The sequence below is a fragment of the Podarcis pityusensis genome (assembly GCF_964106645.2).
Source record: "Podarcis pityusensis genome assembly, chromosome: 10".
NCBI lineage: Eukaryota > Metazoa > Chordata > Lepidosauria > Squamata > Lacertidae > Podarcis > Podarcis pityusensis.
In genome coordinates this window covers 21,807,567-21,829,962 of record NC_138035.1, presented here as the reverse complement: position 1 = coordinate 21,829,962, position 22,396 = coordinate 21,807,567, and the positions used below count along the sequence as shown (strand labels likewise).

General features: G+C 40.8%; 1 protein-coding gene and 1 long non-coding RNA gene across 2 annotated transcripts; one reads left to right on the top strand and one right to left on the bottom strand.

The window, feature by feature from the left end:
* Positions 1-1,082: 1,082 nt before the first annotated feature.
* LOC308486873 lies at positions 1,083-4,128 on the bottom strand. Its single transcript, XR_013991342.1, has 2 exons — positions 3,505-4,128; positions 1,083-2,926 (listed from the first exon to the last, which is right to left on the bottom strand). It is a non-coding gene; the product is annotated as an uncharacterized lncRNA (long non-coding RNA).
* Positions 4,129-4,264: 136 nt separating this feature from the next.
* MTPN (myotrophin) lies at positions 4,265-21,515 on the top strand. Its single transcript, XM_081024094.1, has 4 exons — positions 4,265-4,440; positions 12,232-12,345; positions 13,547-13,630; positions 18,483-21,515. The coding sequence occupies exons 1-4, from the start codon at positions 4,369-4,371 to the stop codon at positions 18,567-18,569; spliced, it is 357 nt and encodes a 118-aa protein (XP_080880220.1). The 5' UTR covers positions 4,265-4,368; the 3' UTR covers positions 18,570-21,515.
* Positions 21,516-22,396: the final 881 nt, after the last annotated feature.

Sequence of the window (22,396 nt, the reverse complement as noted above, 5' to 3'; positions counted from 1 at the left end):
TTACCTGTTCAAGGTTATGGCCATCCAGCACCCATTTAGACTGGGAGAATCTTCTTTCGAAGACTAAAATTTTAGATTTTTCATAATTAATGGATAAACCATTTCCAGAACAGTAATCAGAAAATTTCCTCAACAGATAATTCAAGCCCGGTCTGGAATGCGAGATGATGGCCGCGTCATCAGCATACAACAACAAAGGGGTCCTTCTCATTCCTATTTTTGGAATGTGTCCATCTGGGTCCATTAAGTTCTCTTCTAGGTCATTTAAGAATAGACAAAACAATGTGGGGGCCAAAATACAACCCTGTCTCACCCCCCTAGTCATCTCGATGCTGTTCGATAGCTGTCCCTGTCGACCGCATCGGACCTGCAGTTTGGTTCCATTGTACAGGGCTTTTATAAGAAAGAGAGAGAGAGCTTCCTGATTTACAGCAGAAGCTGCTCTGATTTACAGCGGCTCTATCCCTGGAAAATGCCTAGGAAAAAGAAACGACCGGCCTCATCTCCAGAAGGGAGCCCACAGAAGAGCAAGCAGAGCAAAATGGACGATTTTGTAAAAGCACAGAACTCAGAACCTACCACACCAAATAGGATTCATTCCCAGGTAGGTGGGGATGCTTTAATGGGTGGAGATCACCCAGGGGAGAATGCTGAGATGAGCGTTCATGAATTATCCCATGAACTACCATCTGAGGGGGCACCGCTCTATGCAGAAATACTCGCGGACCACTGTCTGCTGACTGCAAGAACAGTGGAGGAAATTAACATCAAATTAGAAAAGGTAACGTCTCTCCTGACGGAGTTGGTGCTCCTGGCAGCCAAAAATAGCCCACTCAGTACTAAAGAGACCGACCATAGCGTTGCCCTCCCTCTAGACCATCATATACAGGGGTGCAACCAGCCTGGACTTGATAACAGAGAGACTACAAATACTTTTATGTATCAATGATGCTTCACTGTGTTTGCATGGCTCTTTGATCTTTTGCATTTTGGCTATTGGGTCTCTGTTTGCTTCTATATTTGTAAGCCGCTTTGGGTGAACCTACCTCAAGGGGAAAAGTAGCATGTCATTTTTTAAAAAATAAACAAATCAGTATTATTCCAATGCCTCTGGGATATTTGTACATTGATAAGCATATACAAATATATAGGATTAGGGTGCCAGACTCAAAATTAATTATATTTGAGAGGTTATGCCTCATACCTTTTTTTTTAAAAAAAGTTTTATTTTCTTAAGCGAAAAAGGGGTAAGACTGCAGAAAAATATTGTATTGCTCACCTCTCCATTTACTAGTGAAATCAGTCATTATTCAGGCCAAAATGTTCCCAGATTTTTGTTTTCTTGGAAGCAACCTCCTTTGCTAGTCCTATTAATTTTAATGAGCACTTAACCCCTGTCAGGAGTTTTTGTTTCAAAAATTCTTGAAGCTCTTTACATTTTCAAGGTTCAGCAGTACAAAGGCGAAAGGAAAAAGTCACTGAAATAAAACCCAAGGATCCTCCAACATGCTTACCTTCCATTAATGAGGCATCGCTGGCAGGTCTCTCTATATTAATGGTGCCTTTTCATAATCATGCAGCTGTACCGAACTGTATTAATTTTTGAGATTCATAATAGGTCGCACAGCTTCAATAGTATTTAAAATCTAATACTTTCATTTTACTTTCCTTGGAAGGTGGAAAGTATACTTTTTTTGGTTGTCATGGAACAGCACCACTTGAATGAAAGTGACGCCCCACTGTTTGCTGCTACAAACTGTTAAAAATGATGCCACAAAAGACCGAAAAGTGGAAAAAAATGTTCAGCACTATACAACTCTGACTTCCTATAAGCATCTGGTTGGCCACTGTAAGATTAGAATGGAGGAATAGAATAGATGGACCAGTGGCCTGATCCAGCAGGGCTCTTATTATACTCTGATGACTAAACTTGGCTCCAATTCCTGCTGCCCTAGCTTTAAGTTCTTTGCTGGCACTCCCCCAGAAACTTTCCTTCGTTCACCTACTCACAAAACATTTTGTTTCCTACCACTGTTACTTAGAAGACACTGTACAGAGGTTATACATCCTAGAGATAACCCACCTTCTATACAACACCAATACTGTATGTAGCAAACCAGCTAGCAGATCCCTGGTAGATGTTTGAAGGAGACTCTGCCAATTGTCACTTGATGACAACAGGGAAGCAGACCTTCTTGGTGACAGCACCCAACCTATGGAATGCCCTTAAGCAATTTGTAAGGCGGAAACAGTAATCACCTTTAATTGCCGCTTAGAAACATTTATGTCTACCAAATATTTCCTAGACTGGCACATAATTTTCAGTGCTGTTCAGCTTTCTTTGTGCTATATAGTTTTGTTTCCATCTCAGTTTAAAGGAAACATTATTGAAAATTGTTGCATTTTTATTGCTTTTATGCAAACTGCTTGGGTTTTTATTATGCAATATATAAATTTATAAATCAGCAATGTACTTGAAGGCTTCTGTGAGCAGAGGCTGTCCTGTCTAATGGTAACAAATGTACTACATGCACACAATAAATTATGGCAACATTATCAACCGACTCATGTGCCTCCTCCCTCTCCAACCCTTATTCCTTTTGTGTCATGCCTGTTAAGACTGTAAACTTTTTTTGTTTGGTACTGACCTGTTAAGATACAGGGAGCCTGTTTGAATGAAAAGTGGGGTCCTGTTGATTTCAATGAGACTTAAACCCAAGTAAGTGAACACAGGAATTATTTTATTACATTGACCTTTCCTCCAACAAGCTGACAATGGCATACCTCCCGCTCCCCATTTTATCCTCACACTAATCCAGTGAGGTAGGCTAAGCTGAAAGATGCTGATTGGTCCAAGGTCACCTAGTGAGCTTCATGCCTGAGTGGGTATTTGAACCCTGGACTTTAAAAATATTTGCTGACTGCCCTTCATGAGGAAAAAAAAATCAGACAAAGCTTGAATAAGAACTAATTCATGCAAAACACAGGTACAGCCAAAAAAGGAGAGATAAAAACAAATCAAAGCCCAAACAAGAAAAGAGTAAACCAGAACCAACAGCAATCTTCCCAAAATGGAAAATGTTAAAATGCCTGGGAGAACAGAGGGATCTCTACCTGGTGCCAACTGTGCCTTCTTAGTCGGAAATTCTCAGGCAAAAGAAGAAACTAAATGCACCTCTGCTAAAGAGGGTAACAGGAGCAGAAATGTTAAGAAAATATTCCCACCTCCTTTTTTCCTTGAAGTTTTGGCATTTGTTCTACGATCTCAAGAGCTATAAATTCAAGAGCTTGATTACCCCTCAGCAGCCTTGTATAGGATTGTCCTGTCACAGCATGTCTACTCAAAAGCCTGTCCCACTGAGTGTCAGAGGAGTACGGCTGTAATCCTAACCCCACTTTCCCAAGAGTAAACCACATTGAACTCAACAGGCCCTACTTCTGAGTAGGCATGGTTAGGACTGAGCTACTGGCGTGCACAGGGTTGCAGCCTAAAGCTGCACTTACCTGAGAGTAAGCCTTGCTGAACTCAATGGGACCTAGTTCTAAGAAGGACCTGCACGTATACTTAGGGGAGCAAGCCCCGTTGAAATCTGGGGGGGGGGGGGGTGTTACCTCAGAGTAAACCCTGAGAGCATCGAGCTGCTTTCGAGACCTTAAATTATTGGTGAATCAGAAAGCCTCACTGCCCATCACAGCCAACACCATCTACGCATGCGCGAGCACGAAATCTACCCAACAATTTAGCCGGTTTAAATTTGAACGAGCTAACCTGGAGGGAATAACACGCATGCGCGCTTTTTTTTTTTTTTTAATCCGCCGGTCCATTCTCGTTTCCATGAGCGACTTGGACGCTCCTCCTTGCGCATGCGCATGCTCCGCAGCCCGTGCCTTCCTTACGGCGCCCAAGGCACAGGGAAAAAAGAGGCGGCTAAAGCGGCTGAGGACCGGATACCGCCCCCATGGCGCATGTGCGCTTCCGCGGGCTTGTCTCACTTTTCTTTTTTCTGTGGGGGCGGGGCGAGCGAGCGAAAGCGGTGTGGGGAGAGATGCGAAAGGCGGGGTTTTTTGGGTTATTGTTAATTTAAAAGCACACTTCGTTTAAAGTATAAACGACTCGAAACGTTAATGGCGGACGCGAAGTTTCCCCCTTTGCCGGCCTCTCCGTGAGTAAGGCGCGCGCAGCGAGCGGCGTTGGCGTGGCAACGGCCGTCACCGCCGCGAGAGGCAGCAGCCCAACCGCCGCCACCAACGCCGCGCCCGCTTCCGGTCCAGCCCCGCCCATCTCCTCCTCTTCCTCTTCCCCCGCCCCTCGTCGCGCGAACGCTGCCAGGCCCTCTCGCCGTGTCCCCTGTCAGGGCGGCAGCCGCTATGTCCGACAAGGAGTTCATGTGGGCCCTCAAGAACGGAGACCTGGACGAGGTGAAGGACTACGTGGCCAAGGTAAGGCCGCCGGGGGCGGGGGGGCGGGGAGGCAGGCAGGGAGGGCGGGAGAGCCTGGGCGCCGCTTCCTGGCCTTGAGGCGGGGCTCCCCCTTCTTCCTCACAGGACCCGCCGTCATCTGCTTCGCAAACTAAAGGTGCCGGGGCTCAGGCCCGAGCTCTTCCCCTGCTACTTTCTGGAGACCGCATGTGTGTGTGTCGGTGTCGCAATCGACACATGCTCAGGGGTGCTCTTGCCTCACTCCAGGGCACCGGAAATGATTTGGATGGTGGGTGACCCCCTCCCCGCTCGCCCCCCTTCGTCGTGGAGCTGCATCTTTCCTGACGCCGTGATGGAAGCTGAAGGGAAGGCTTTGCCTCTTCCTCCTGTTAGAGGCCTAGTCCCCGCCCACCCTTATGCTTGAGCTCGCTTGTGGAGAGCGTGCTATCGTCCCTCCTCGGTTTTATAGAGGTTCAAGCATCCTCCCTCTTTCCCCAGTTCGCTCTTTCTGAACCCCCCCCCCCCAAGGGTTAGAGGGCAGAATTGCCCCACTCCAAAATTATTGAGTGAATTGTATGCTGCAAACGTAAAGCCACACCCTTTCTTCAATGTGTGGTCCTTACCTGCTGTATCTGTACTTGTATTTTATTTTATTTGATTTGATTTAGCAGGGAACAAAATATAATCGCAGCATGATAAGTGTGTGAAGGAAATGAGATAGGTGTCTCAACATCCTGCTGGGTTTTTAATTGAGCAAATGGTGATGCACTAAAATAGCAATGGAAACATTGAATGGAAGACCTTAGTACCCACTAGGTTTTTATTGAGCCAAAGGTGATAAAATAAAGTAGCATTGGAAAAACTAAGTGTGGAGGATTAAGACCTTAGTATTCTTTAGCCAGTCCGGTTGAGAGTGTATAACTAGTTAAGTTGTGTTAAGAACTAATTAATCCATCTCATTAGAACTGGAGAAGCATGCATGATGGTGAGAGGCACCTTTTGCCATTCAGTTATATATTCTCTCTTATTCAAACATTTATTAAAAAGTGGGCATGACAGCCTCTTGTGCTGTTCCGTGCAAGGGTGGAAGTAAGAGCTGGTCAGCAAAAGGATTTCATTGTCTACTTTCATGTTTCTGGTGGCCAAATATACAAATAGCTGATCTGCAGAGCCTTCTGCCTCCAGGGCTAGTGGTGTAACTGAGATCAGAAATAGGGTAGGCAGATTTATAAGAGAGCCAGTTTGGTTTTGTGGTTGGTGTTAAACCAGTGCCTGAGAGACCAGGGTTCAAATCATTGCTCAGCCATGAAAATAAGTGAGTGACGCTGGTCAGCCACAGTCTCTTAGCCTAGCCTGCTTCACAGGGTGGTTGTGAGGATAAAATGGAGGTAAAGAGAACCATATACACCAAATTGAGCTACTTGGAGTAAAGATGGGATAGAAATGGTGGCTTTCAACTACCAAAGCCTCGCTGTAAAATTGGGTGTCCTTGGACAAGGTGCAGTTTCCTGGAAATGGAAGGCAGTGAAGTTTTGGTAGAAGTTGGGTGCAATAATGATGTTAGGGCAATAGTTCTAGGTGTTAGGGGCAATTTCACATTTAATCATGTAGAAAGAAGTGAGGACACTGAAGCCCCCTGGGGCTCTTGTGTTAAGGCATTTTTGGCAGCTAAGGCTACTTAAAGGTAAAGGGACCCCTGACCATTAGGTCCAGTTGTGTCCGACTCTGGGGTTGCGACGCTCATCTCACTTTATTAGTCGGCGTACAGCTTCTGGATCATGTGGCCAGCATGACTAAGCTGCTTCTGGTGAACCAGAGCAGTGCACGGAAATGCCGTTTACCTTCCCACTGGAGCGGTACCTATTTATCTACTTGCACTTTGACGTGCTTTCAAACTGCTAGGTTGGCAGGAGCAGGGACCAAGCAACGGAAGCTCACCCCGTCGCAAGGATTTGAACCGCCGACCTTCTGATCGGCAAGTTCTAGGCTCTGTGGTTTAACCCACCAGGAGGGTTACCAGGAGGAAACCACTTGAGGATAGAAGCTGCAGGCAGGAAAGTTCTGCCCTCCTCATCAGTGTTCCCCCTTTGCTTTTAAATTACATAGACTTGCCCAACTCATTCACTAAATAGTTGGGACACTTCAGTATTTAAATCCATGAAACTACTGCCTTCCTGTGTAACAACTTTGGAAAGTACCCAAGTATGGTTGCTTTCAAAGTATGCTGTTTAGCTGGGTAGACCTTTGGTCTGATTAGTGTTGTTGGTTTATATACTATAGAATTAGGCTATTCTACTTCGCAAAAGTCTTATAGGATGAAAGGATGTAGGTTTCTAAAACCTGAATGTCAGGGAAGAGGGAAAGTAAGTGTATCTACAACAAAATCACTTCACCCAGCTTGTAGCTATAGATTTGTGTAGGCTCTGGCAAACAATTTTGAACAAGGTGCCTGCTGTAGACTGATACCTGTACTGAAGAATACTTGGTGAAGAATTTAGGCAGCCTATGTAGGACATTTGTAAATGATGTACAAATTCCAGGATAGACATATATCACTTTAAAAAATTGATTTGTATACAATATCCTTATTGTGTTAGGGTTTGGTGGTGGTCATGTTAATCAATTTATATATTAACAACACTTCTATTTTTTTAAGGTGCCCTGGGTACTCTGTAGAAAAGCAGGTATTAAATATTGTGCTAAAGAACAATAGCAATAGCTACAACTGTGGGGTTCTTTCCAGCTTGAAATAGCATGCAAACAGAGAGTTAAGAGAGATGCAGTCATCTACTTTTCCATCCTCCTCCTCTAGGCTAATAAAAGAAAGAAAGCTGCCTTCCCTAGGGTGCAATTAGTAATATGGAATGCGTCTTTGTCTGATCCTATGGTGTATATGGTACAACAGGACATTATAGTGGTGATCATATTTGTGTGAAGTAGTCATAAACATATGTTCAGCCTCTTCTATTGAGTTATGAAGGTATGAATCTGCTGGTTCTAGGTTCCATTTTTTGTATTTGAATTGCACAGATGTCTACTTAGCACATTACTTAACATCAGGGATAACTTTCTGACTTAAGAGCTGTTTGACAGTGGAACAGACTGCCTCGGGAGGTTTTTAAACAGGTTTCTAAACAGAGGTTGGATGGCCATCTGTCTTGGATGCTTTAGTTGAAATTCCTTTGGGGTCCCTTCCAACTCTGTGATTCTGTGATAAACCTATGTGACAAGAGAAGCTAATCAGCTTGCCATGCATGTACAATTGACTGCAGTTAGGCACAAATAATTTAAAAATGTGAATGGGCTTATAATGGGGTTTGATTTGACAGGTCTTGATTCATAATAAATTAATCAATAGTCAGACTTCATCTTGAGTACTGTTTCGAATTCCTGGGTGCTGCACTATCGGAAGAATGTGAACAAGTTCAAACAAGGTTCAGAGGAGAGCAACAAAGATGGTCACTGGTATGAAAAACAAGTCCTGTGAAGAAAGTTTGAAGGAACCGGGTTTGTTGAGCCTGGAGAGGAGAAGAAGTTTAAGAAGGGGCTTAATAGCACTTTTGAAATATTTGGAACGCTGTTGTGTAGAAAGGGGCAAAAGCCTTGTCCTCTGTTGCCTGGAGGCAGTAATGAGTATGACAGTGGAGCCAGTTACCTAGGGTTTTGATGAGCTCCTCCCTGGAATTCTTCAAGCATAGGATGGATAGCCATCTGTTAGGGATGCTCTGGCTCTGGATTCACTGCAACAAATGGGTAGGTCTAGAGCACAACTCGGGTCAAGTAGGATTCTATGAAAACCTATTGGCTGAACTCAATTTTCTCAGTGTGAAAGTCTCATCAGCTCTAACTGAGTCATGAGTATATTCAACTAGCCCAATAAATAGTACTATCCCTCTGTGTCTTGTAGCCCATGCATTTCTGGTGCTATCTGCTGTACTCAAAGATATGTTGGACTTCACTACAGTAGATCCTTTCTGTTTCTGCTTGATCTGTGTCAGCTCCTGATAGCAGCCTCTGCTGGTTTCATGTTCAAATTTTTCTAGTGTTCACTTTAAACATTTTTCTTTAAACTGTCCCTTTCTCCTCCACCCCAAACATTATTTCCAGACTTCCTGTTTAGAGACTTGGTTAGACCAGGGATAGGAAACCTGTGGTCCTTCAGGTGTTGGACTACAACTCCATTCATCCGTGACCATTGGCTATGCTGGCTGGGACATATGGGACTAGATGTTCAAGAATATGTAGAAGGCCACATTTTATATTATGTTTCTGTTAACAAGATTTATATGCTGCTTGATTGTAGCAAAGCCTAAGCAGTTTGTAAGAAATATTACCATTATAAATAAAACAGTTAAAAATAGGTAATTCAAGCATTTGTTTAAAAAGCAGTTACAATCAGCAGTAAACACATTAACATCTACTTGTCTGAATAGCTTCCCTCAACAAAAATATTTTAAGCAGGTGCCAAAAAGAATACAGTGGTACCTCTTGTTATGAACTTAATTCGTTCTGGAGGTCCATTCTTAACTAGAGGCGTGCTTTTGCTAATGGGGCCTCTTGCTGCCGCTGCGCCGCCAGCACACAATTTCCATTTTCATCCTGGGGCAAAGTTCTCAATTCAAGGTAACTCTTCCAGGTTAGCAAAGTTTGTAACCTGAAGTGTTTGTAACCTGAGGCATTTGTAACTTGAGGTACCACTGTACAATAAAAGAGCCTGGTGCCAATTCAATAGACAGGGAGACTTTTGTTTTTGCCTGCTCATATAGCACATCAGCTTCCTGTTTTTCTGGCAGATTTGACAAGGTGATTAAGGGTTGGAGAGTCTGAAGCAAAGAACTGAAAAACTCTTAATTAAAACCAAGGCCCAATTCAGACAACTCTTCTCCTTTCTATTGGGCCTGTACTTGTGTTGGATTAATGTACCTGCTTGCTGTGAAAATTTCAGTATCAAAATGATTATATTGTGGTTCTAAGATTCTTGTAATCTGACATACAGAAAGGAGTGCACTGGCATATAGAAAGGCTCAACCATGTCACCAGCTATTCCTGGATGAGATGTTCTTGCTTCCAGAGCTAAGGAGGCCTGGTCCAGAGTTCACATTTCCTCATTTGCTGCCTCTCTTGTTTAAAAAGCTAGACGGGGCAGTATACACAACACTTAATCAGTTCTAACCACAGGAATGTAGCAAATTTGATGTCCTCGATCTTAAATTTGCCTTAAATCAGATAATTTGTCAGTTTCATCAAGGTAACCACAGTTCTTGGGTTGAGTTCTATTAACTTCCACCAGCGCATTTAATTTTAAACATCTTAACATTCCTTGAGTCTTCGAAGCTTTGAAAAAACTCAAATCTATGTCTTGTATTTCTCTGGGCAAATTTATGCTTCTCACCTGATAATTTAGTTGCTCTTTTCTCTACTTTCTGTGGTTCCTTTTCTTTGACATAAAGAAACTGGAGCAAATAGGTGTTCTAAAAATCAGCCTGCTGTAGATCAGAGTGGGCAATCTTTTTCCTTCTTTCTTTTTCTGTTGAGGCCTGCATTCTTTCGGGAGTAATGTCTTGGGCACATGCCAATTGTGAGAAGGGCTGACTTGAAGGATTGGACTGGGACAGAGCCAAAAGAAGACCCCCCTTCTCTCTCTCTCTCTCTCTTTCTCTCTTTCTCCTTCCCTCCTGCTTTCTACCCAGCAGGAGCAGATCACTTGCAGAGGACTTTTGAAATTTGTATTGAGTTCTTTGTGTGACATGAGGACTTTAGATTTATATTTTATAGGGGTTTGTAACTTTGTGTCTTCTCAGTTCCTTTCCGAATAATGTTGGTCTTAAGAAAGCCAAGTTGCTGACTTCTGAGAGCTTGCTGCTTTCATCTTCGAGATCTTTTTCCTAAGTAACTGCAGCCAACCCAGAACCTTTTAATGTGTGAGAGAATTATTCCACTATCTGATGGTTTACATTCACCGTGAAGAAATATAAGACTTCTGGGATATGTTTTCAGTCTTGAGACACTTCAAAAACTTTAATTGGAATCTAGACTTTCATTTTTACTTCTTCTTGAAGGGATATACTATAAGAATCCTTTTCTTAGAATGAATAAATAGGTTTTCTTATACTGACACATATTTCCCTTAGGTTATGCATTACATGTATGAATAGAGGAGGTAATATTGACCTGAAAAGAGCCTTTAAGTGCTTATTAGTTAGAAGCTGAGAAGAAGGTACATGAAGTGGATTTTTATATTGGTGTTCAGGATAGGAGTTGGTATTATCAGAACAAGAGGTGCATTCAGTGGTCTCAAGTGATTAGGGCATTAGTGCTGATGAGCATTCTGTAACAGTTTGACTGAATTCAGTATTCAAAGAAATAATCTTTTAGTGTAACAAAAGGGAAATGCAAAAGACAGGCAAAAGCAAAGATAGTTGGCTTGGCTTAATAATCAGAAGGAAAAGCAATGAACATTTTAAATTATAAACTTAGAGTTGCACAATTAAAAGATTTATCACTAAATTTATTCATTGTGCTTTTTAAATGTTCTGATGTCATGGTGCATCAAATGAGTAAAGACAATAAAAATTTAATTCAGTCTTATAATTCGAGATGCAAATGAATGGAGGAATTTAAATGATTAGACTTTATCAAGAGTCTTATTCAGAGCTGGAAGCACAGTATCTATATGGTCTGGAAGCCTTTGAGTTCTAATAAATGAAAGGGACATTCAGCAGTTCTAAAATTCTGAACCATAAAAGAAAAGTCACTACTAGTACTTTAGAAATACTGTTGTTGTGCCAGAAGTATGCCAAAAAGTATATTGTGACAGAGTAAATTGCTACATTCTTGGAATCTGCTAATTATTTGAGTTAAGGAATTTATTGGGTCATTGCACTTGGGACATGATACAATCTTTCAAGATGTTTGTGGTGTGTGGATCCTTCAGAATTTTCATACAGTGCTTGCTATAAGTACTCTATATAACACTTGAAAGTATAACAAACAAAAGACATGGGCAGTATACAGAATTTGGTAGTAGCTTTTAATCTAATCAAGAAAAACAATAAATTTTGTGGATATTATGTCTGTTAATAGTTGTGTAGAACCTCTAGGTTCAGAATCACTATACTGTACCAGGGAATACCAGTTGACTTTATGGGCTTCTTGGTTGCATCACAAAGCATCTTGTGGCCTATGAAAGAAACATGATGTAGAACAGAGGTCAGCAAACTTTTTCAGCAGGGGGCCGGTCCACTGTCCCTCAGACCTTGTGGGGGGCCGGACTATACAGTGGTACCTCTGGATGCAAACAGGATCCGTTCTGGAGCCCCGCATCCTGAAGCGAATGCATGCGTCTGCGCATGCACGGGTCGCGATTCGCCATGTCTGCGCATGCCACTGAGAGGTCATGCTTCCAAAACATCTACTTCTTAAATAACTTCTAATAGTATTAGTAAGATTTCACTGCTGTGTTAATACCACCTGCTGTACATTTATTAGTCCTAATAATGGTGAACCTTCAAGCTATGAACAGATCAAAGTTTGGGAAAGTTAAAGGAGGTGTAGAGGGATGAATGGAACAGGAAAAACAAATTGCTTTGCAAAAAGCACTATGGATATAAATTTTGACACTCCTGGTTCTTGAAATCAGGCATTGCTTTGCAGACTACCTTCCCCATATTGCTGTAATGTCTTGAGCAAGTGTTTTGAGCAAGAGTTTTAAGCAAGTGTTGTCTGCTATGTTTGAGTAATGACCATAGTTAGATCTCAGAGCTAAATTTGATGTAGAATTATATAAAATTATTAACTTTTTTAATTCTGAAGGGTGAAGATGTTAATCGGACACTGGAAGGTGGGAGGAAACCTCTTCACTATGCTGCAGACTGTGGACAGCTTGAGATCCTGGAGTTCCTTCTACTAAAAGGAGCTGATATGAATGTATGTATGTTGATTAAAACTCTGTCTTGTTCTGGTTTAGTTCTGTCTTTGACTGAAGACAAATGATAGTTTTCTGTGCATTTCAAAACAATGATGTAGAGGCATAGTTGTCCTTGGATGTATGTGCATATTATTATTATTAGTAGTAGTAGTAGTAGTAGCAGCAGCAGCAGCAGCAGCAATGTTTGCTCCACCGTTGCCTCTTCTTCAAACAGGTTTTGCATGTATTTTAAACAATACAAAAACAGACTATTCATTAGAAGGGATCATGAGATGCATCCATAAGTAAAATGCCTCTTATGCTACATTCAGCTCTGTGAAAACTAATATGTCTCCAGTCTTCAGTAACTGGCCGATAATTAAAAATAACTAATCTGGTTAATCTGAATGGCTCAGACATTTGAATGAATCAACAGTTCACTACACAATTTGTATGAAGTGAGTTTTTACACTTCCATTTTATTTGATACAATGCAATTTCTGTCTGGTTCATATTAGACCTATGAGAGGATAAATCTGCTTCATTATTAGTATTCTAGTAAGATAATAGTAGTTGGTATTATCTTAGAAACTGCTGTCTGCAGTAACTGTCTTCTATTCAGGTTAAAGTCTGCCAGTTTTCTAATGTGTTTTGTATACTAAGTTTTTATGTAAATATTTTCAACCTGTTCTTCAACCAAAAAATATCCTAGATGAATCAATAACAAACAGGGCAACATCTACCCTTAGGCTTGCAGTCTAAAGGCCATGATACAAAAGGGGGACAGAGTCTATAGGAAAGAGGAAATCAAGAAAATCCATGCCCAAATTCTTAAATGTATGAAGTTCCTATGATGACTAGCTGAGATGAAACACTTCAGGGAGAATAGGAGACTTAAAGGAGCTACTCTTTTGGAATGGCCTTGCCTCCCATCCTTCCCTCTGCTGTAGCCTGATGTAATTTCATTTGGTAACCAATTCCAATAAATAACAGCATTTGTAAACCATTTCAGGAAAATTAGGGACATGCTTTTGCAGAAGTAAAGTGTAGGTCTGGACTTGCTTTCATTTAGCAACATTGCAGCTGGCTAAATATGTTCTGTGTGCAACAGTACCATTTTTGGCAGATACCCACCTGCCAAGAATGTGATATCTGAGCATTATTAGATATAGTATATTGTAGATGGAATTTATTGTGTAACTTCATTTCTCTTTCTTACAGGCTCCAGACAAACACAATATCACTCCACTCCTTTCAGCAGTTTATGAAGGCCATGTGTCTTGTGTGAAGTTACTCCTGTCAAAGGTAAGAAACGGAGACCTGCCTGGTGGTTTGTTAATCATTCAGCAACTTAACAAATTCCACACTGCCTTCAAGCATTTCATCATTTTTATTTTTTTAAAAGCCTAATATTCATTGGGTGGAATCCAGCTAAGTCATGCTGAGAGTAGACACATTGAAATCAATGGACTTACATTGGTTATGACTTAGCAGATGAGAGGTAAGGATGCTTAACCTTTCCTGTGTCTAATATTTCTCCCCTGCAATTTTCTCCTCTCTGTTAAGTTGCTTATTGATCTCAGTGGCTCTTTCCTATTACTTAGTCAGTATTACCCAGTGGGCACTATACAAAAATGGAAAAATGGAAATCCGTGCCCATAGGCTTACAATATTAAAACAGACAAGAGACAGAAGAAGAGAAGCTAAGGACAAGGCTTTTAACATAACTTAGGAAAATCTAAGCGTACAGTCAACAGTGTCTTCCTTTTTGCTATGATTTAGTCTTGAAAGTCCCCTTAGGTAGCTATCTTCTGAGCTGTTCTGATGTTATAGAATTCTAAATGCAACTGCAGTGAGAAGGATAGCCAGATTCAATGTGACTACAAAGTAGAGGCTAGTCAAGCAAGGAGAGAAACTTCCTACAGGAAGTTTTAGAAGAGCCACATATTTAGTAGATAAAAGCTTGTTCTAAGTGAGAGCTTGTCACACCATTGTACTGCACAAAACAGGCGAATCTGATTGGTGACTGGCTCTTCATGGTTTCTTTCCCAATACTGTTACCTGAAATTACATAGATGAAGATGCTGGTGAGTCAGCCTTCAGCCTCCTGCATACAAAGGATGTGCTCTGTTACAAAGTTTGGGCTACATGTTTTCTAGCACACTGGATAGACAATCTGGAATGTGGCCAAATTTGGCTGAAACCATTTCACAGACCACACACTTCACCTCTGGTCAGAATCAGAACCCTGCTTTGGAAAATCTGAAACTTGGTGCCCCCAGTGACTACAATGGGGAAATCAACAAATAGCTATAGTTGTTCTGCTCTCTGACATAATGAGATAAAACTTGTAGACATAATAGTCTCTTCTATAGGATGAAATTTGCCATATTTCATGCTGACAGGTGTAATGAGGAGTTGTGTTGGGCAGCCTAACAGTTTATATATAACTATATAACCCTACCTGCTTGTGAAGCCCCCAGAGATCCACCAAAATCCTTTTCTTTCAGGCAAAGAGGGTGTATGTGTGTGTCCTCTTTTCTCTGTTTCAGAACTTGGAAGCCCAGATCTCATCACTGGCTCTCTAGTAAGAGCATCTGTGCATCTAAAGCTCCTCCTGCACACATCCCTCCCATATTATTTCAAGAGGGGAGGGGAGTATCCTCCTTTTGGGGGGGATGGGAGCCCTGCTCATCACTTGCATTTTTATTATAAGCAGTGACAAAGTAGGCAGCAGAGGTGACAAGGGCAGCTATCTCCCAGCACCTCCACAAACTCTGGTACCTATATCTTTTTACCCATCATAAGCTTCTTGCAGGCTTATGATGGTGCCAGAAAATGGTGCCTTGCCCTCCTTGTATCAGCAGCCAGGGAGAAAGCACAGGGAGAGCTTGACTCAGGTTATGGGGACTCAGTGGGACTTCATGTTCCTGTCTGCCTTGGCGACTGGGTGTGAACCATGAATTATTGGTGCTTCTCAGTCCATTATTTAAAGCCTTCAGTACTGCTGCTATTTGCCACACAGTCACAAAAAGCAGTGGAAAAACACTGGAAGACTTTCTGGTAAGTTCCACCTTGGGTACTGACGGGAAGTTAAAAAAAAAAGAGCCCTGTAAAATCCTCTGGTTGAGAGCTACAGCTGTCAGTCACTAAAGTACACCCCCACTTCCCTGGTATTTTCTTTACAGGGAGAGCATCTAGGGGTACGAGAGTACGAATTTTCAGTGTTTGTGCATTTGAATAGGTTCTGAAATGTTGGAAACAGACAGAGTTGCCTTGGAACAGTTCAGAAGGAAATTGCTTTGCTTTGGCTGACTCCCAAATATATGAAATGTCCCACTTTGGTTCTGGATTTGGAATTTGTCTGAAGCAAATGCACACAGCCCTAGTATTTGGTTGACTTTAACATTCTCAAACTAAGGAAAATAAAGCCAATTTATTCTGAGAGCTTTTCCCCTTCGGAGGTTGTATAGGACACATACCATCTCATGATAACAAAATACTGTGGTTCTCTTGAGTTAAAAGTGTGTGTGCTTACTTGCTGTTTGTCTGAAAAATATAGAGAGATCTTGCTAGGATTCACTCATACTAAAACTTCAAGCCAGCAGAAGTAGGTTATGAATTGTATTCTTTGTCCTTAAAGTACTTGTGGAGTCAAAAGTCTGTAGATTCATCTTTTGACTTTAAAATAAAGGCTTGGAAGCTAGTTAGTGTCACTTTGCGCTTTTTCAACTCTGGTACTGAGTATATGGGAAGGGTATAAAAAGAACAAAGGGAAAATTTGGAAAAGACCTTCAAGGTTATTTTTTTGTCAATGCCAGTAGTTTCTGCCTTTGATTCAGAAAGTATATTTGATCACATCAGTATGAGTTTGTTCTATCACAAATGAGTTGATTGTGTGGATTACTTTAAAAAAAGAAGAAGAAAAAGCAAAGCAATTACAATGTTTAGATCTCAGTGGATCCTGGATCACTGAAATGTGGCTTGCTGTGCTAAAACTCCCCTCACCTGCTGATCACTTCCATAAATTTGCTGCCAAATGTTTTGTTGTTTTAGATCAACCTGCCTTGATTACCCTACACTGAGTTGATGGCATCGGTGCATATGCATGATTGTATTTCTCCCCCATTTTAACAATCTTTTTAGTCCTATAGTTGAAACATTGTTTGTATTTGAGATTCATTTATTTTTAAGTACTGTTGGTTTTCTTTCTATACTTTTCCTTGTATCTTGACAAAACCTCTTGAGTTTCTAGTTTGAGTAGGAAACATTCCTCAACCCTTTACCCAAAAAGCAAGACACATTATTTCAATCTGCAGGCTGGTTAAAAAGAAATTAAATCTATGCTAGCTTCATAATGCAACATAGATGTTTACTAATCTTGTGGAACATTAAGACCCCTGTAGGATCTTCAGTAAAGAAAACATTTGTTCCTTAATTTTCCTCCTTCTGCAAGTAGTACAGGAGCACTCAAGCCAAACGTCATTTCTTGCCCTCTTCCCCTTTTGTGTTCTTTTCTCATGCCATTTTCCTCAAATGTACTCCAAATAATGTGGAGACTGACATGCTCAAATTGATTTATTATTTTACCTCAAACTAAGGTGTACTTGGAAAATTTTCGAGTGTGGCGATTTCAAGTGAATGAGTGTTCCCAGACACAGCTGACATACTAATCATAGTGATTGGCTATAGTCTATTACAGCCTTGACTTTGACAGAGTGGAGCCATTAAGCATCTTTGGGCCATACTTCTGTGCTTGTGGTACTTCAGACCCACCTGACATCCCCTTTAAAAGACAGACAAACCTGTGGAAAGTTGACAGTCTAACTTGAAGGAGTACATCAACCTTTCTTCTAGGCCAATGTCTGCAATAATTAAAGTGCTTTTAACTACCACATTTACTCGAATGTAATGCTCACCTTTTTTGGCCAAATTACGTTGCGAAAATTAAGGTGTGCATTCGATTCGATGGCACTTTTACATTCAGCAGCAAATACTTCATTTGGTTTCAACATTCTGAAAATTGAGGTGTGCATGAGATTCACTGGTGTATTAGACTCGAGGAAATATGGTAGGTTTTTAACTAGACAGAGTTTCAATCCTTTTATCTCTGAAATGACTGCATCTAGGAATAGTAACTGTTGTAGAGCGTAACCTTTTCCAACATTTTGTAGAGGTGCATGTGGGTGTGGAGGAAATGCTCTGGAAGTCTGATATTTATATTCCACTGTACGCCTACATATATGTACGCCCACATGTATATATATACCTGTACGCCTATATATAAAGCTCCAGAAGGTTACTTGTAGGCGTACAGGTCAATGTCATCTAGAGTTCTTTAATTTCCTTTTCCTTCAAAAGTTGCAACACTTGGGACCAGATTCAACTAAATTGTTGCAGTAGCAGGAACCACCACGAGTCCTGCTAATACAACAGGGCTACCCATCCTCCTCCTCTCACCCAAAACTACTGGGGGGGCAAGGTGTCAGGGGGAAAAACCCCAGACCACCACATGTGGGGAAGAGAGAGAAGAGCAGTCCGTCAGGCAAGCAGAAATGTTTGCACTGACAGAACAATCACTTTGAATTCCACCCTGGAGCTGTGAGAGGTCTTTAGCAGAATGGATCCCAGGCCACTAAAGGTGTATGGTAAAACTCCGGTGTATATGCAAAGCCAGTAAAGGCTTTGGAACAGGATTGAAGCTGTGGCTCTGAATCAGAAGAGGAGTCAAGTAGGCAAGGTTTGGGAACCATGGTTTCACCTGGATTTAATTGGCATTTTGTCTTAAGATAACTAGAACTGAGTCTTTTGATTGAAAACTTTAATGTATATTAATACTTTGAAAATACTATTATTCAAGTGGGCCCAAGAGGCTGAGGTGTCTTCATGGGAGCATGAAGCTTTCTATAACTTAAATGTGCTGTTTGGATTGTGAGATTACTTAAAGCCTGTCTTTTTAATGGTGAATGAATTGAAAATGATCTCTCTTGTTTAATGTACACGCCCTAGTCAAGCCAATGTGACTCTAGTTGAAGAAATTATATAGACTATAAAGTAAGAAAACAAACGTACCAGGACCCTCTCACGAGAAACTGATTCTGGTACATGTAATTCCACCATTTCTCTAAAAGTGACAGCTCTTCTCCTCTCTTTACAGGGTGCTGATAAGACTGTGAGAGGGCCAGATGGTCTGACTGCCTTTGAAGCCACTGACAATCAGGCAATCAAAGCTCTTCTCCAGTGACGGATGGACTGAGATCTAATGTCTCTCCTGTGGCCTCACACTGCTGCCTGTCTGTCACTCTTTGTATCTTCCAGCTTCTTCAGCTAAATATTGGGGAGGGAGGAAAAAAAATCACAGTAAATCAGACTAGTTAGGTACCTCTATCAAAAAGACAACCTGCTTGGAGAAAGTAGAAATCCATATAATTGGTTTCTCCTTAGGACTTTGTTCAGGGTACAATTTTCCCCCATTTCTAGCAAAATTGAACCTCTGCTGGAGAAGGGGCGAAGAATGGAGTCTGAAATTTAGTCTGCAAACTTTCCTTGTTCTTCTAAGACTTGCTGGAAGTTTGTCAGACAGAAGCTCCATCCCTGTACTTTCTAACTTGTAAAGGCAGTAGCAGCCCTGTGCTGCTATGCTGTCATCTCCCAGTCAAGGCACTGGGATAACTGTATCCCTGTGCCTTACGTAGGTTGTGCAATGCTGAAGGCTTTGGTTTATCATTCCCCGGTATTTAACAGTTGGATGCCACACTAATTTTGGCTGCCTATTTTAACATGGAATATACAGTGATAGCAGGAATGCATCTCAAAACGGGGTGCCAAGGGATGATCAAAATCGTGTGGGGGTTTTTCCACCATCCAAACATTTTGTGAAGAACCAGCCAGATGATAGACAGTGCTTAGTTCTGGGTAAGATTTGCTCTTCAAAGACTTCCAGTTGGAACTTCCTCACCCCAGCACATCATAATATTAACTGGAAGAAAGTGACAGCTCCAGACCTATTGGTGCTAGAGGATGATGACTTTGCCCTTCAAGATTTAGACTCAAAGTATCTTAATTACTAAAGAAGGAATGGCTCTCAGTTTAAGTTAATTTCATTCTTTTAAAGAAGGCAGGAGCTTCCTTTGCCCTAGTTTCATCCTCAACACATTGATCTTGTAAAATGCATATGTCTCTGAAATAAGATTTGAGTCACTGCTATGGCATTGTCTATGAAAAATGTAATTTGACAGATTAAATAGTCATGTTTCCAAAGGAAACCCTGCCTTTATTGCTGCCCAATAAAGGATGCTTCTTTGTACGTGACATTTCACAAATACTCTTCAAGATGACATTTTTAAAGAACATTCAGGCATAAGGTTTTGTAATATGCTAATGTGTTGATTAGAAGATGCTGGGGCAAATAGCACATGATAAATTTTGTATCATGTTAAAAATTTCCCACTGAGGCTTCTACTGACTTTGCATCAAGATGTGCAATACAATGTCTTCATTGTCATCCAGGTAACTGGCGTGTGCTTTTGTATACACATTTCATAGTATTGAATGTACCTTTTCAATTTTGAAAGCATTTCATTTAAATGGGAAAACCCTCTGTATACCCTAGTAAAACAGAATTAGGAATAAGGCCTCTATAGACAATGCAAAATTGCAGGCTAGCGTTACATCTTAAATTGCCATTTATTTGTCCCTTATTAGCACTGATACCACCCCCAACATTCAAATATTCAGCAGCAAAGGGGGGGAAGAAACTAGATTCTTTAAAGGCTTTCTTAAAAGTAGAACCATGTTAATCTGGTTTTGTTTTTTGTTTTTTTGTATTGGTGCAGGAATGTGATATAGAAATAGCAAGCTTTGCATGCAGAGTCTGTGTAGTCACATGTTCACCTTCCTATGCGACACGAAAGGCGTTGCTTATGAAGATGCTAATTGAGTAAATGAACATGTTCAGATTAATTTTAAATCAAACGTTCTTAGTCATAGTAGGCATGATCCACTTAATATCTCCTGAAGTTAAATGAAAGATCTGATGGATCAAGTGAAGGAGAAATTGAAATTGTGCTTCATGACTGGCTATTTCATAACCCTGTGTCCATTCGCCTTCAATCCTCCTTAGATAGTGTTGGGTCACTTTGAGCCTCTTTCGTGCAGTTCGTTGCCCAAACATTTGAGGCTCTGCCTGCTTGCCTTTTCTTTAAGAACTATCATGTTGGCGTTTTGCACAGTTCTTTTTTTCTGGCACATCTTTATTCGCAACTAGAGATGGATTCTGATGTGTGGCTATAATAAAGTATATTCTAGCCACTTGGGTCAGAATACGTAAGAGTTTGCTCTAAGCCAAACTAATGTTTCTGAATTTGCTATGGCATAAAAGGTCCACCCACTGTTTTCTGTCTTAGAAATCAAGAAATCAAACCCAACTTTAGATCTTTGTGTGAACAGATCATGTGCTATTCATATCATATCCTGCTTTTCAGAAGAAAAATGATGGCTACCAATGTCTCATGCTAGCTCTTAGATAGTGAACTCTTGGAGTAAATTCTTTTTCCAGGTAGGAAACTAAGAGAAGTCAAAGCTAGCACTCTAGAAATCAAATTCTAGCACCAATATCCTTCCTTTACTTTCAGATTTCAGATTTCAATTTAAAATAATGACTTGCGGTCTTAAAGCTTTCTGCTCCCCTTTGTATAGGCATTGCTTTCTTAACTTAGTTCTTTAATGCAGTACTAAATGGGTTAATTGATGGATAGAAGAAGCTGGTAAGAGTGGAATGTCCTAGTTGAGCAGTTGCAGTGTTGCATGCTAAATCTCAAACTGAACAGTCTTATATTTTATAAATGGGGAAAACAATCACATCTTTCTACCCAATTGATGGAGGAAAAATAGTGCTTTGTGCATTTTGATATTTGACCTTTTTCCACAATGTAACTATTTTGACACAGTTTGGTTTATCATTATCATGGTTCATAGACATTGGATTGCTAAATGATACTGTGTTAAGTTTGTGTTGCAAGAATGAATGGAATAAACTTGAATTGTGCTATAGAAAAATCTGAAGCTTTATCTGCCTCTGTATACTTCCCACGCTGTTCTCCCTCGACTGCCAACCTTATAGAATTATAGCTCTACTATAATTCTCTGCATCTAGCACTTTGCAACTTCATTAAAATCCTTTGTAAAACCCGTTTTGTGTACCCCACTCTTACTCTGATATTAAGGTAGTTAAAATGGCAAACCTCATATTTTGGGAAAGGCCTATCTTGATTAAGTACTTTGAAGCTCCCAGCTCAAAATTATAATCCTGCTGCCTCTGATTTTATGTTCTATTCTTCTCTCATAGTTAGATGAGGATGCAGAACATGTCCCTTAACACACATTACCTAGATCAGCAAACCTACAATTTTGGGGGATGCTCATAACTCTACATTACAACTCTTAATTTTCTGAAAAGAAACATTCCCATATTAAAGGGATGTGTGAATACAGAATACATGCATGCATATGCCTCACTTAAATTGCAATTACTTGATTACCCAAGGCCTGGGCAGGTTCAGGCATTCAACCTAGCAATAAATTACTGTTTTTGAAGAGTATGCCTGAGCACTGAGGATTAATGCATCTGGTGTTGAGTTGAGTGTAGTTATTTGCATATATGAATGTATCTGCAATTAACCTGACTCCCATGATTCTCTTGTCACACACACCCCACGCAAAAAGAAGAAGAAGAAATGATGGCTTTAGCAAGTGGTGAAGTTAGGCAGTGTTCTTGTTGTAAACATAAACCAGCCCCTACTCTAAAAAATTCCAGGGCCTAGAGCTCCCTCTCTCTTAAGAGTAGCTGGGAAACACAGGGCTCCTTTTGGTCTGTGAATTATAATAGCTGCTTCATAGTTTTTCCAGTTAAGCTACCATAGCCTCCATCTCTGCAGTGTATAATGATTCACAGCAGGGCCTTTAAAAAGACATGTTGCACTGTGTCCAGTTTTCCTTCTAAATTATTTCACTGACAGAACAGATTCTTTCAATTTCCCATATTATTTACACACATCATTTGAAAAGCATAGA

Bases quoted from the DNA above. Each gene is read 5' to 3' on its own strand.
- MTPN (XM_081024094.1), top strand. From the start codon at position 4,369: ATGTCCGACAAGGAGTTCATGTGGGCCCTCAAGAACGGAGACCTGGAC. The intron at 4,441-12,231 runs GTAAGGCCGCCG...TTAATTCTGAAG, and splicing joins TGAAGGACTACGTGGCCAAG to GGTGAAGATGTTAATCGGAC. The intron at 13,631-18,482 runs GTAAGAAACGGA...CTCTCTTTACAG, and splicing joins TGAAGTTACTCCTGTCAAAG to GGTGCTGATAAGACTGTGAG.